This window comes from Netta rufina, assembly GCF_964035555.1.
Source record: "Netta rufina genome assembly, chromosome: 1".
Lineage (NCBI taxonomy): Eukaryota > Metazoa > Chordata > Aves > Anseriformes > Anatidae > Netta > Netta rufina.
In genome coordinates this window covers 111,386,730-111,400,533 of record NC_140123.1, presented here as the reverse complement: position 1 = coordinate 111,400,533, position 13,804 = coordinate 111,386,730, and the positions used below count along the sequence as shown (strand labels likewise).

At 40.6% G+C, this 13,804-nt stretch overlaps 1 protein-coding gene across 1 annotated transcript in view; it reads left to right on the top strand.

Moving 5' to 3' along the window:
- CRYBG3 (crystallin beta-gamma domain containing 3) overlaps window positions 1-13,804 on the top strand; it is a 92,199-nt gene that overhangs the window by 74,718 nt on the left and 3,677 nt on the right. The window contains exons 18-19 of the mRNA XM_084293191.1: window positions 8,166-8,305; window positions 11,437-11,560. Coding sequence (XP_084149317.1) covers window positions 8,166-8,305; window positions 11,437-11,560 — 264 coding nt within the window. The remainder of the gene's footprint in view (window positions 1-8,165; window positions 8,306-11,436; window positions 11,561-13,804) is intronic.

The following is a 13,804-nucleotide window of genomic DNA, read 5'->3' as shown; positions in this document are numbered from 1 at the left end:
ATTCTTAAAGCAAAGTACGCACAAGATATGAAAACTGAAATTACATGTTAGCATATACTTGCCATTATTCTGTTTAATTTACTAACTGTTCTGCAGTTTATTTTTTTTAAAAAAAAGGGTTTTACCTCCTAACGGCATCTCAAATTATGGGTCAATAAGTAAAGTGGTATAATATACCACATGTGGCCTGTGATTTGTGTGTGACACGTCAGATAGTCCAGTCCAAAGCTCAGTTCTGGCATCCTCTTTCTTAGTGACTCCTGATACACAAGGCAAGTACTTATTACACATGCACACAGTCTTCATGTGACCCGCAGGTCATGTTGGTTGTACTACCCAAACAAAAATCTTGAAGTCAAGTGACCAAGCAGTAAGCTGAGATACAAGGTCCTTTATGGCCAAGAGATTGAACAGGAATGCATCCAGTACAAGATAGATCTAGCTTTTTTAGATCTTGCTGTAATTCTGCCCATAGGACATATGCCTCTGGAATCTTCTTGTCATGTCTGTGCCTTTGTCCCATCTCTCAGTAAGCTCCTATGCAAGAGCACAAAAGATAAGCTGGCCATAATGCTGTCACTAAAAGAGAAGCAAATACCTTCTCTGTCCGCTTCCCTCCAGCACTGACCAACTTCACCAAGAGTCTTCCTCCTTCCCTGATCACAGAGTACAAACTCGGTCCATGTGGCACGGTGCCCTTTTCTGTAGCTTTTATGTAAGTAGGCTGTAAAGATTACTTAGTACTTGAAGTAAATTGTGAATTTAAGTCCTTTTTTCTGTTTGTGAACATGTTTTTTTTATAAAATAAAAAACACCAAAAACCTTGGTGGGAAGGATGTAGAGCTCAAGGCTGAGAGCTGGTCCTTTTGCTAGGTTACACAGATCAAGCTGCATTGATGTCAGTGGGGCTATAGCTTTCCACCTACTGAGAGCCTGTTTTTCAGATTAAAGATCTCCCTTTCGTGGTAGACTTTTATGTTCTGCTCTTCTAAATCAGAATGAAGTTTTGACACAAAATGATAGGTCTCATCCAAATTCCCTAATGTGTAGTCTCACAGCGAAGTAAGCAGGCAGTCTGGTGTAGTAGAAAGTTACTGGCAGCTCTTGATTACCAATGGCCAAGCCCTGGGAGAAATGTGTTTGGCAGGACAAGTATGGAAAGCTTATGCATATCTTCCTGTGCCTTGTATGTAGCTAGCACCTCTAGTTCTAGTTCCTTTCTTGCAAATCGGAGACCTTGTGTTTCTCAAAGTCCGGGTATTTAGCAGTGTAAAATGCTAGTGAGCCACACCTGCTTTACAAATAGAAATGCACTCATCGACCCCTAACACATTGTGTGTGCTAATGGTGCAGGACGGTGTTCAGAGGCATTGTTTAGCACAGACGTGATGTTAAGCACGCAGCAGTAAGTTTGGTCAGTGGTCAGAAACAGCCGTAGTTAATTCTGTGCATTGTCCGCCATGCACTGTTCTTGGAACAGAGCCCTTTTTATTACAAAATATTTCTGTTAGCTCATTCAAGAGAGCAGCAAGTGTATTCCCAAGTGGAACTGTTGTATAGCATTATTGAATTCTGTTGTAACATTGGAACCCCTTCCATTGTTCAGGTTTAAATACTAGCCCAGTTTGAGACCTAAGGTGTGTATCTGTGATTCTATAAGCTCAATAGCTCAGACTATGAGGAGAATGTGTAACCCTGATGACAAGCCCTTAATGTTCTCCTAGCTGTTCTGAGCATCTAGCACATTTGAATGCCTTCAGTGTAACTTATTGACTTTTCACTTAAAACATGCAACAGTTCGAGAGGCCTTTTTAGATGTTGTTAGCTGCCACAAGATTCCTGAGCTCTCCATTTTGGAAGGAGGACTGAAATTATTTATTTGTCATACTTAATCACAGTATATACCTTTATAAGCTGATGGGAAAACACTCTAAGATGTCAGTGGTATTTTTGTGACTGTATGAGGTAAGACTAAAGCCTTAATCTACATGAAACAGGGTAATAACTTCTGCAAATCCTTGATATTTGTTTTTCTTTAAATTAAACAATTGAAGAAAAGGAAAGGATTTGAGTAAATAGTTTGTTCACAGGAAAATGAGGTCTTGATGCAAGCAGAATATTTGTAAATACAGCAAACAGTTCTAAATAGAAAAAAAAAAAAAAAAAGATAATTATTTTCTTAGAAAAGTAAACTTTTGGATTTTTATTTTGAAAATTATCAGAAATATAGTTCGCTTGTTAAAGAGATGAATTGCATAACAAAATAAAAAATGTTATTCCACATCACTGAGTTGGCCCAATTAAAATAAAATAAAATAAAAAAAAAAACAACTTTCAGAGCAACACAAAATGAGTTTAACGAATTAGGATAGGAAAACAGGCTCAGACTAGTGATAGTCTGATTTCTTTACTGTGATAGTATTTTAGTTTGGCTAACTTTTGCTCTAACTTTTTACTCTTGGAGGGATGCCTTATTGGTTCTTTGCTGAAAAACTGAGCTCCTATATAAATATGGCATGCTGCCCCAGCCCTTCCACACAGAGTCCCCTATTTCTCATGAAATTCAGATTGACGTGGTTCCACCTTGGTTATTTCTTCTTTTATGCACTAGCATCATAGAGGAAGTAAGCGCACCTTTGAGAACAATCTCCTCTACCGTTTGTTCAGGAAATAGCAAAGCAAAGTTATACAGGTTCATAAGGAGAGTGGGGAAAGCATTCCGTAGTCCTTGGGCTGTGCTTCTTCAGTCATCAGTCTGTTTATTTTTTTCTTTTCTCTGGGCTTGGACTGATTGAGCTATTTTACTGACTGCAAACTAAAAGTGGTTTTGATATACTTGAAACTAAACTGGGAAATTGGAATTTGCCTCCCTGTTCCTGACAGAGAGGAAGGCAAGAATGAATTGTTTACAGTGAGCCAAGATGGGAAAAGCGTTCTTCTCTGAGTCATATAATACTCAAACTAAATATTTAGGAGGTCCTACCAGTTAGTTTTCTTCGCTGCTGTTCCATTTTGCTCAGACTGGTCTGTTTTGTCCTTCTGGGAGTTTTTTTGTTTGTTTGTTTGTTTGTTTTTTTGGGGTGGCATTTTTGGTTTGGTTTGGTTTTTAAAGCTATAGGTTAATAAGAGGTTATACAAAAGAAACAAAGCATTTCTGTAGCTTGATAATGAAAAAAATAATATCCTTTATTTTCAGTAGTCTGTGAAGAAAAACAGTGTTGCAGTACCCATGTACATGTATTAATCTAGATTGTAGGGTAAATAATATGTTACATGGCCTCATTTCTTCAGAAAAGGCTTTATTCTGAAAAGTCCAGTCTTTTTCATGTATTATTTTATAATGGGGAAAAAAGTGCTGAAAAGTCCTATCTCACTGTTACCCATTTCTTTAAGTGAACAGGCAGTTATTTCAAAAACCACTTGCAGTAGGAGAATACGTATCTACTTAGCAGCAGTAGGAATGTTGAAATTCATACAGCTTGCCTCTCATTGTCTCTTTTCATCTACAAATGCAAAATCTTTTAAAGAAGCGCTCGCTGATGAAATTTTCTGGATTTATTGTTGATAGGCACTGCACAGGCAGGTGAAAGCATAGCACAGGTTAAGGGTTGCTGCATTTGCAGCAGAGGTGCAGGTTTCCATACCTGCGTCAACAAAGACTTGCCTCCCGCACTGCCATGAATTCAAGAAAAGCAAAGTATGGGCTGCTCCCCTGGTGGCAAGAGAGTGGATGAAATCAGCTGGTACATTTATAGGGCTGTGGTTACTTATTAGGGCTTTTGTCCAGTGTTTGTTGCTTGAAAAGTTTTGGGGATGGAGATGCTTACAGGATGTTCTTACGAAGTGGAGTTCAGCTTTAGTTCAGCCTTCTCTCAAGCATGTTATTTCGTTAAACTCTCCATAATATTTGATGTGTTGTATGGATAACAGGAATTGTTGCAGTGGGCAATTAGTTTTCCTTCTAAAATGTTAACTTCATCCTTTAAGGATGAAGTTTGATTCAACTGGTTTAACTTTAAATTAAACAAGTCTTACAGCTTGTCAAACAGAATTCTAGATTTGTTTGCTAAAAACGAAAATGAGATGTGGGTTGTAGGTTGTCCAATGCCTTTTCTTTCTTCTTTTTTTTTTTTTTTTTTTTTCCTGAGGCATTCCTCGTTCTTCCTCTGATCAATCACGATACTTCCTGTATTTCTATATTGCTTATCTTTAAGTTAAATACAGGTGTTAACTTATCTTCCCAGCATTCCTGTGAGGTAAATAATAAAATCAGATACAGAAAGCAATCAGTGTTTCCCAGGGCCAGGTCATGAGTCATCTGATGTGGCTGGGGCTGGACCGTGGGTGTTCCTGTCTTCCAGCACTGCATTCATTTCCCTCAGCCAGGCATCCTTCCCACACCGAGGGGAGTAGCTAGTCAAGCACAACTTCAGCAAAGACAGTTGAACATAATAAGCGAGCCAAGAGTGAAAAATAAAGATTTTTCCAAGGATGTTATAATACAGCTATTGAAGCTCCTCCAGTTAAGACTCTGGCAAAGGCTGTTTGCAGCAGGTCAACAGGGCTGCAAATGGTGAAATGTCCCAGCCCTTGTCGTGATGGGTTTGGAGTCACATTTTAGTCCTATGGACTTCTTTCTTTGGCTTTATTGGATTTTCCCATTCAAATTTCCAAAACCTATGTTTGCCCAAAAAAAAAAAAAAAAAAAAGTGGAAGTATGTTATGGGGGTGTGAGCCCTTCTCAGTGTTATCTTTAACTAAAACTATAATTTTTATTATAAGTATATGTGCAAATCCCCTCGTGCACTTGCTTTTCAGCTGTAGCACCTTTTGGTTAACTTGTTTGTACCTCTACACTGTTTTATTTCCATGAACCAGGCACCTACGCCTTACACTGCAAAGAAAAGGCATTTGAAAGGAAGCTCACCTTGCACTGAACATTGTTTAGTATCAAATGCTTCAGGGCTGCTTTTGAAGTTTTTTTCTGAACTGCAAAAGTATAAGATTCTGTTCTGAATTGTGAAAAATTTGTGGTGCGCAGCTTCTCTCCATTAAGTGAAGGTGGAAGTCATGTAGGGGAAAGTCCAAGCTGAACTAAACAAAAGACTTTTACCATGCTGATTTCAATGGCTTAACTTTCAGCCTCTGAAATCACAATGTGGGGAGGGAAGAAAGATTTGTCATTTTCCTTGCACGATAGGGTGTATTAACTGTAGATTACCACACCTGTTAAGTAAAGAATATCATTGTTCTTAAAAGCTCACAAGGGTGCTTCTACCGTGAAAATACTATGTAAATACAGCCTTCCTTAATCCTCTTGAATATATTAAATATTTTCAAGTTTCTCCCTGAACACTGACACTGGCCTTAAAAACAGTAAAAACAAAACCTTCAACTCTATTGGTGTGGGTGTAAGCAAGGCAGTTAGCTCCTTAATGCACAAAGATCAAATTAAATTAATTTCTTAGTGCTTTATCATTCTAGCAATTGGCAAGCGTTCCCCAGAGGATGTCATTTCAGGTATTTTCCTTGAAATGACTATGAAAGGAAGCCAAGGTAATCCTAACTTAGATGTGGGACTGAATTGCCAGTTGTGAGTGAATGTAGATGCCTTTACCTCACCTTTCAAAACTGGGGACTGGAGTCCATCTAAACTAGTGCCTTGCTGTGAGGTATCCCCTCTTGTATTCTCTGCCTGGCTGCCCTTCCTCTGGCCCTTGAAGATACACATTCTTCTGTGGTCCATCAGGACTGGGCCTTGGTGAAGTACGCTGATCAGCTTGTCTATCGGTGATGGCTCTTCAGCCTGAAAACGGGTGAAAATGCACCACAGCGTCCTGCAAGGAAGGTGGCAAGCAAGATGTCTCTGTAGGAAGTGTAACAGCATAGGCTCAAAACCTTGTTTTTTACTGTTGATAGTTTCCATGGAGCTAAGAAAACAAAATCAGAGAAAAAAGCCAGGCCAAGTCACTGCTGCCAGCTGTTGGTGTAAAATGGTGTATATAAAGTGAGTAATCAGCTCGTTGCTCTATATGGAAATATGAGAGCTTCAGTGCTTGAGACAGCAGCATGTGTTTTTTTGTTTTTTTTTTTTCTGTGCTTCACATTTGCACCAAAACCAGTGAAGTCCTTTTGGGTCTCACTGGAAAGGGTGATAGCAGTTGTTGTGATCAGCTGTCTGTGTGTGTGTCTTAGGTGTGATGTCTGCTGCGTACTGATAGACTGGGACTCTGAAAAACCTGATAGCTTTTGCAGGCCCATCAAAGTTTAAACAGGTCTCAACCATGTGAGACCTGTAGTTATTTTAATTGACTCCACCTGTTTGCTGTTCAGATGCTTGGTTTATAAATGGATATGCTGGATCAGAGGACTCGTTCATCTAGCACAGCATCCCAGTCTCTACTGTAGTGGAAAAAGCAAGATAAACGTTAGGCTTCGGTAGCAGTGGCTAGCAGCAAGGATGCCAAATGGTGTTTCCCATGCCTTCTGGTGCACCTGTGAAAATTCTCCCTTTTGGACCTGTTCTGGACACGGCTTCTGGTCTCCACTCAGGTGAAAGCTGGAGCCAAGGGAGTAGGCTTCTTGCAGACTTGGAGCGTGGTGGTCGCACCTTGCTCAGCAAAGCGAACCGAGAAGTAGCTGCCTGCACTAGATCTGTCGGTCTAGATTGCAAAGTAAGCCTTTAAGCACGTCATAAATTTGACCCACTTCATATACCAGAAGGCAGATGGGAAGAACAGGCATTCCAAAATAAAGACAAAGATGGGTTTTAATCTCTTTCTGTTCTGTAGCATTAGTTTTGTAGGAGTGTAATGGGCTTTAAAAAAATCTCGACAGGTGGACGATCCCAAACTCTTCTTTAAAATGTCTCATCAAACTCCCAGTCCATGGAGTGTAGCATGACTTACATTGTCTCTGCAGTGGTCAGTGGAGGAAAGCAATTTCTCTGAGGCAGGATTTGAACAACCAGCTACATACCAAGTGCACTGAGTCAGTGCCAGTAAATTTGTAAGTGCTGAATCACAACTGAGCTCTTCAGAGATACTGCACTATAACACATGTGCCTCTTCAAACATGAAAGTTAGGCTCTCTTAATTACTCAGCACCTTCATCAAGTATAATTCAAGATTTTGTTTCATTCATTGCACCTGGGGCCATACCTTTGTTGCAAAAGAAATTCGTCCTTTTGCACTGCACTGGCTATCTCCAGTTAACATCTTCTAAGAACAAGGTGGCTTCCCTGGAGAGGCTGCTAATTGGAGCAGTTAGACCTATTCCCTCTTCCTTTACCAGCTGCATCAAGATATAAATTGCAAGTGCTTATGATTTCAGAATTCAGCTTTAAAATGCTGAAAAAACATACAAGTGTTCCTTGTACTAAGGCACAGACTTTTTATATTTAAATCTTTTCCCCCTCTGCTTTTCTGCTGATCTTACAGCTGTACCACAATTTTATGCAAACTGATCTTTTTATTTGCTTTCATAAGAAAGGTCTCAGCTGTAGAGAAAAACAAAAGTGAAAAATGTTGCAATTCTACACAAGATTGAAGCAGTTACTAATAATGTTAATTTTTCATGGTCGTCAGAAGAAAAATAGAACTGTCTGTTAAAAACATTGAGAACTTTATAGTTTTGATGCCTTGAGTCCTTTTCAATTTGCAGATCCCTAAGATTTTTTCAGTGAACAAACCACTGAATAGCTAATGTAAGTCTGTGGCAATAGACATGAGATTTGCCTCACTACTGTAGAAGCAATCTGCAGATCACCCTGAGAACTACTCCTGTAACCTGTTCCAGCAGTAAATAAACTGGATTTTTGAAAAGCAGTCTAGGGCCTGACAATACAGACCAGATCATAGAGAGATTTTTCAAATGCGAACAGAGGCGCCTCTGCATCTCCATGTGACTCAGTCTCTGGCTTGTATCAGTGGGGAACTACACTCTGATGACAAAGCCACTGATAAATCCAGTATGTTTCAGCTGTTTGTGCTTTGTTGGTAGATGCACTTTTTTTTTTTTTTTTTTTGCTGCTACATTCGCTGAGGGAGCATGATCTAAACCAAAAGCATGTAGAAGTGAAATCGAAGTGGCAAAATGTGTGTACCAGGCTTAACAACTGAAGTTAACTCTGAGTAAAACTTTGCCTTTTTTCATCCTCCTCCCAGGTGTTTGCCGAGCCCTCCATCAGTCTGTTTGCTCTGGAATGCTGCAAGGGCAGAGAGCTGCACTTCACCAAACCCATCAATTCCGTTTTGAATGAGGACCTTCATTTTTACACTCAGTCTGTATGGGTGAGAAGTGGATTGTGAGTATGGAAGAAATATTCTTAATATTGTAGGAGCTAATGCTGAGCATGTGTTTTTTCACAATTGCTGCCTTTTTTCATAGGATGCATTTTACATTCTGTTATTTTAAGACATTTCAAAATCCTAAAATGTTGTTGAATGCTAGATCCACCTTTTGAACCAAGAGCTGAAATGAACAAGAAATCTGGGCAGGGGATGCATTTTTCCCCTGCTAAGAACCGTCCTTTTATCCCTATGCATAATGAACAATAGAGCCTGTTGTTCAAGCCAGGAGCCAAAAGTAAATCAGTTTTGATTCCTGACTCACAAAGACAGGTAGAATAAACTCAGTCTGCCTTTATTAGCTGGTTGTAAAATACCTGCTGTAAACTGAAGTGATTTAACATGAACCACTGCAGTGGTTCAGTGAAGCTTGACAAGCTGTTTAGCTGCCACAGTCAGTGACTTGTGAGAGAAGCTTGGGGCAGATGGGACAGCTGGAGCAGTAATTTGCTTCTGCTGTTAGTTTAACCCCCCCATGACTGATTAAACACCCAGCCTCTTCTGTGAAAACCATCGTGCATCTGCGGAAATGACCTTCCAACCTTTCCCTTCTCCTCTTTTCACCTTCTGGAGAAGCTCCCAAGTATTCTGCCTTGGCCAAGTTTCAGGCCTGCACTTCGACAGCAGGAACAAAGAACTTGCCGAGTCTTGCAACTGAGGCTGACTGGAAACTGCTGTTCTTCAAATGTGACACACTTCCTGCCTTCATTTTTAACCTTTTTCCCACCTTTCTCATGGCATTCACATACACAAAGCTGTAATTGTCTTCAGAGGTCTTATGGGATGACATAGAATCATGCCAAATTTGAACTAATTAAGCAAGGAATTCATGTAGACTGTTTGTTCACTGCCTACATACACCTCTGTTGTGATTCTTGCGATGAATTACGCAAACTCATTGAGTCTGTTACCTCCTAGAAGTTAAAACCTGTCTATAGATATGTGATAACATTGTTGCATGCTCCTCTTGATTCTTAGAGGTTGGTATAAAGCCTAAGCCTAACCTAGCTGATGCTCCAGAGCACTGCTTGTGGACTGTTTTTTTCTTTCAGACATTTCACACAAGCTTTTTCTTGAAACATTGGCTAAGAATTGAGCCTCCTTTTCTGTAACAACAGTCAGCAGCTATTGACTGTAGCAGTGGGCCTGTATCACTTTCATCACAGAGCTTTGCCAATTTACTCTGCATTCTAGTCCCTAGCTTCTATGCCGCTTCAGTTCTGAGCCCATTCAGAAAATACATAGAGTGAGTGATATCTGCTGCTGTTGTCTTGTGGTGCCCCAAAAAGCACTTCCTATGGGGTAGTATCTCTTTGTGAGCTTTTTCTGCCATCTCATCAGGCATGTGGCTGTAAAGGAAGGGTGAGGGCTTCAGGGCCACATAGTAGAAGAGCACAGCAGAGTAAGTGCAAGGTTCCAGCCCTTTCCCCACCTTCCTGCTTGTTTCTGAGCGTCCCAGCTGGGTTAGCTGGTTCCTGTCTCTGTGAAGAGTCAGGGCAGAATGAAAAGTTGCTTGGCTGGGCTTTCTCCAAGTTCCTCGTGGCATTCCCCAGGAAACAGACCTCCACAGTCTGTCCTCATCCTACACTGCAAATACATGTAGGTAGCTTAAAGACGGAGGGTGTGACAGGTGATTGTGGGAGACTTCCAGTCCTAGAGTGCTGGTTTGCCTTATCTGTAACCAAGAGTTCAGAAAGGCAGATCAAGAGGGTGTTTGGGTTCCTTGCCCTGAAGCCTACTGTCAACTTTAAGAAAACGACAAAGTAAGATTTATGTCTGTGCGATGGCATCTTGCTGCTGTGCTGATCCTCGGGAAAGATCCTTCCTGAGCCAACTGATCACCTCAGTGAGAAATGGCACAAGCCTCTGCTGTGGTTTGCTGAAAAGGGCTGGGGACCGAGGTGCTCCAGGGCCTGAGAAAGACAGAATAGTGGGGGCTTGTTGGTCCACGTGAGAGCCCAGATAAGCTTTGTCAATGTCAGCAAATACCAGCATAACATGTGCTTTGGCAACAGAAACTGATTTCAAATGAGGCTGTTTAATATCCCGAGGAAAACATTAATTTTCATGAATTTTCAGTGACTTCTCAGAAAGTATCACAAGAAAAAAATCAGAAGCATGTTAGTTAGAAGTAGAAGGAACACCTAGTGGTTGTCAAATGGAGGCTCAGCCTCCTAAGCAAGGCTAGCTGGCTGCTCCTCCAAGTTATGCACGATGGGGAAAGTAAATTACAGGTACTGTGAACACTGTTTGTGGATGTTTTCTCACTGACTTAAAACAAACAGAGTGCAGCCATCCCTCAAGTTCTTGGCAGCTGACCTGTAGAACAGGTAACTGGGGAAACCAGTGTTTGCTTTGTGTTCCGATGAGTTAATGAGTCAAACATTTAGGTTCACTGTCTGCACAACAATGTCCTATTGATTTAAACAAAACTGATCTATAATCCTGAGGCTGCCTTTGTAAGCAGCAACACAGTAACTACTGAGCAGATGTCTAGATAAAAGGGATCTGTATGTGCTGGCACCTTAACTCTGTTAAATGTGTTGGCCATGTTCATGTTCAGGTATGTCACTAGAGTAAAGTCTGTTACAGCAATTTATGGGTTTTGGAGTAAATATTTTTTATGCATTTTTATATTCCAGACAAGTGGATTTTTTTTATAGTTTTAGTTATTATAAAAGAAAACACTGGTCAAAATCATCTCATAATTAATATATGCAACCACGCAAAGCTGCTAGTACTGCTGTCTGACGTGTGGCTTCCCAGTTTGCTAATGCATGCCATGCCCACTGCAACCTGTAGTAATCCCATCTAGGTTAATGCAAAGATTCTCAAATTTGTGGGAAAAGCTTGGGGAAGAAAGGAGGAGCCTACAAGCCTGAGGTAGGCAAACAAGTCTTAATTTAGACAGAAAACAGCTAAACCACTAAAACAGATGCTATTCTGGGGCATGGTAATGCAGCTTTAATAGTGTCCCTGCTGTGGGGAGGTCTGGGGACTTTCAAGAGCACAGTCCTGAACATAAGCCCACAGTTTAGTTTTGTTACAGTTAACATGTAGTCTTTCACGTTCTGTTTTCTGTATCCAGGTGGATTGCATATGAAGGATGCAATTTTTTAGGACAGCAGATTCTGCTGGAGCCCAGTGAGATTTCCAACTGGAGTGAATACAGTGGCTGGAAAGTCATCGGCTCCCTTCGTCCTATGAAGCAGGTACTGTAAGAGTGTATATGGACTTGTGCACCTGGGCAGGGGCAATCCCAAGTACAAATACAAGCTGAGTGGAGAATGAGAGTAAGAGCAGCCCTGATGGAAGGACCTGGGGGTGTTGGTTGGTGAGAAGCTCAATGTGAGCTGGCAATGTGCACTTGAAGCCCAGAAAGCCAACCCTGTCCTGGGCTGCATCAAAAGAAACCTGACCAGCAGGGCAAGGCAGGTGATTACACCCCTCTGCTCTGCTCTTGTGAGACCCCACCAGGAGCCCTGCATTCAGCTCTGGGGCCTCCAACATAAAGGGAAATGAATAATCCTTAAGGGACCCTTCCAACCCGAACCATGCTGTGATTCTGTGACTTTTTTTTGATGGGGGTTAGTGCAAAAGTATCAGTTGTACCACTGAGTATAATGCTGCACATCATATTCCTTAAATCAGGCCAAATGATGACAGCCAGAAGGACATACCAGAAGATTACTGTAGCAGAAAATTTCTCCACTGGCAGTTACCGAGATCTATATTAGGTTCCTAAAGGAAAATAATTCCTTGTTTCTTGGAGTCAAGTTTTGTTTTTCTATACGGCTCATTAGCGTGTTCTCTAGATATGCTATTTTTACATTTTTGTAATGTAAAAATATAAACATATAATGAGAAAACCAATTCTATATTGGCTTGTTTTATAATTAACATTAATGGAAGCAAGAACAAGTTTGCTGTAGCCTAGATTTCCAAAAGAAGCAAAGTTTGTGCGGTCCCACCAGGGTTCTCCATCCTTACCTCACCCCAAGTAATGCCAATTTCTAATTCTGTCCCTTCACCTTTCCGAGGGGTGTCAGGTAATCAGGGATACTGATGAACTCTAAAACAACCAAAGCACATGCTGCTGTGTGCCCAGCCACACATAGCTGTTGGAGCACAGTGTCCTGGAAGACAGGGAAAGGGAGAGTGGAAGGGAATGTGAGCAGTAACTCCACAAAGGTTTTTGGTAGCTCTGCTGCTCACAGAACAGCTTGTCTCCACTTCATGTCGAATGCTGCTTAATTGTTAAATCACAGATTCAACTGGGGAGATGTTACAGTGAACAAACACGATCATCTTTCCTGTTAGTTATGCATTATATGCTTCCCCATTGGAAAAGGAAAGTAATTTTAACAAAAATGATTTGTTAGTCTAGAAGTTGACAGTTCCCTGGAATTCTTTGGAAGTGGTAACTATCAAAGGATCCCATTTTGGCTCTGTTTTTGCAAATAATAAAATAATGTATGTTGATCGTAAAAACAGAATTCTCTCTTCAGACACTAATCTGAAGAGCTTTTGTAATCAGTAGCATCCTTTTTTATATTGCAACGGTGAGTAATATTATAAGTAGTGCCTCAGGTATGTTGCTGGGGTTTTTGGCATTTGGAGTTTGTATGCTGCTTTTTGGTTTTATTTTAAATCCTGCAGACAAGGCTTCCTTGAGTTTGTGCAGTCAGTTGGTCATGCCTGACACTTCCGTGGGCATATGTTGGGGTTTGTTTTTCTTTTTTTTTTTTTTTTTTTCTTTTAGAGACTGGAATACTACTACAAACTTGTTACCACTTTGTATTTCCTCCTCCTTTCTGTGTCAAGTCTACTGGTGTAATAGGTACTGCAAGAAAAGCTAAACACTTGAAACTAATGCAAGATGAGACAGTTTTGCTCAGTGACTTTCCAAATATGATCCCTTCCTTGTAAAGAACATATACAATATTTATATATATGAATACATGGATGAATATGTTATATGAATTCATGGATGGTTGGTAGGATGGAGGTTTTATTGTCTCTTAATGTAGGGTTTGTTTTATTATGGAAAAAGAAGGTTCAAAGCTCCCAGAAGAATTTGGCATCTGGGGGGAGCTGCCCTTTATAGCTCCCTTTCCTTTATTTGCTCTGAAATCTGTGAATAATGTGAATAATCTGTGAATGAAACTACAAATCCTGTAGTAGCCCTACACAATCTCCTTATTTTTTGAGTAAGCTGAGTAAAAGGAGATGCTAGCTGAGTACCCTCTTTTCTGCGTATGTTCAAAAGCAATGGTGAAACTTCTCAGCCATATATTCCAGTTAATGGTGTTGAAGTTGCTGGATATGTGACTCAGCAAGTTCTGTGTTCAGAGAGTAAAAAGCTTGTGGATTATACCCCATTTACTGGCCTTGGAGTCAATGAAATGTGAACTAAGGCTATTTGCATATCACAGGAATTAGTTGTATAGACAAAA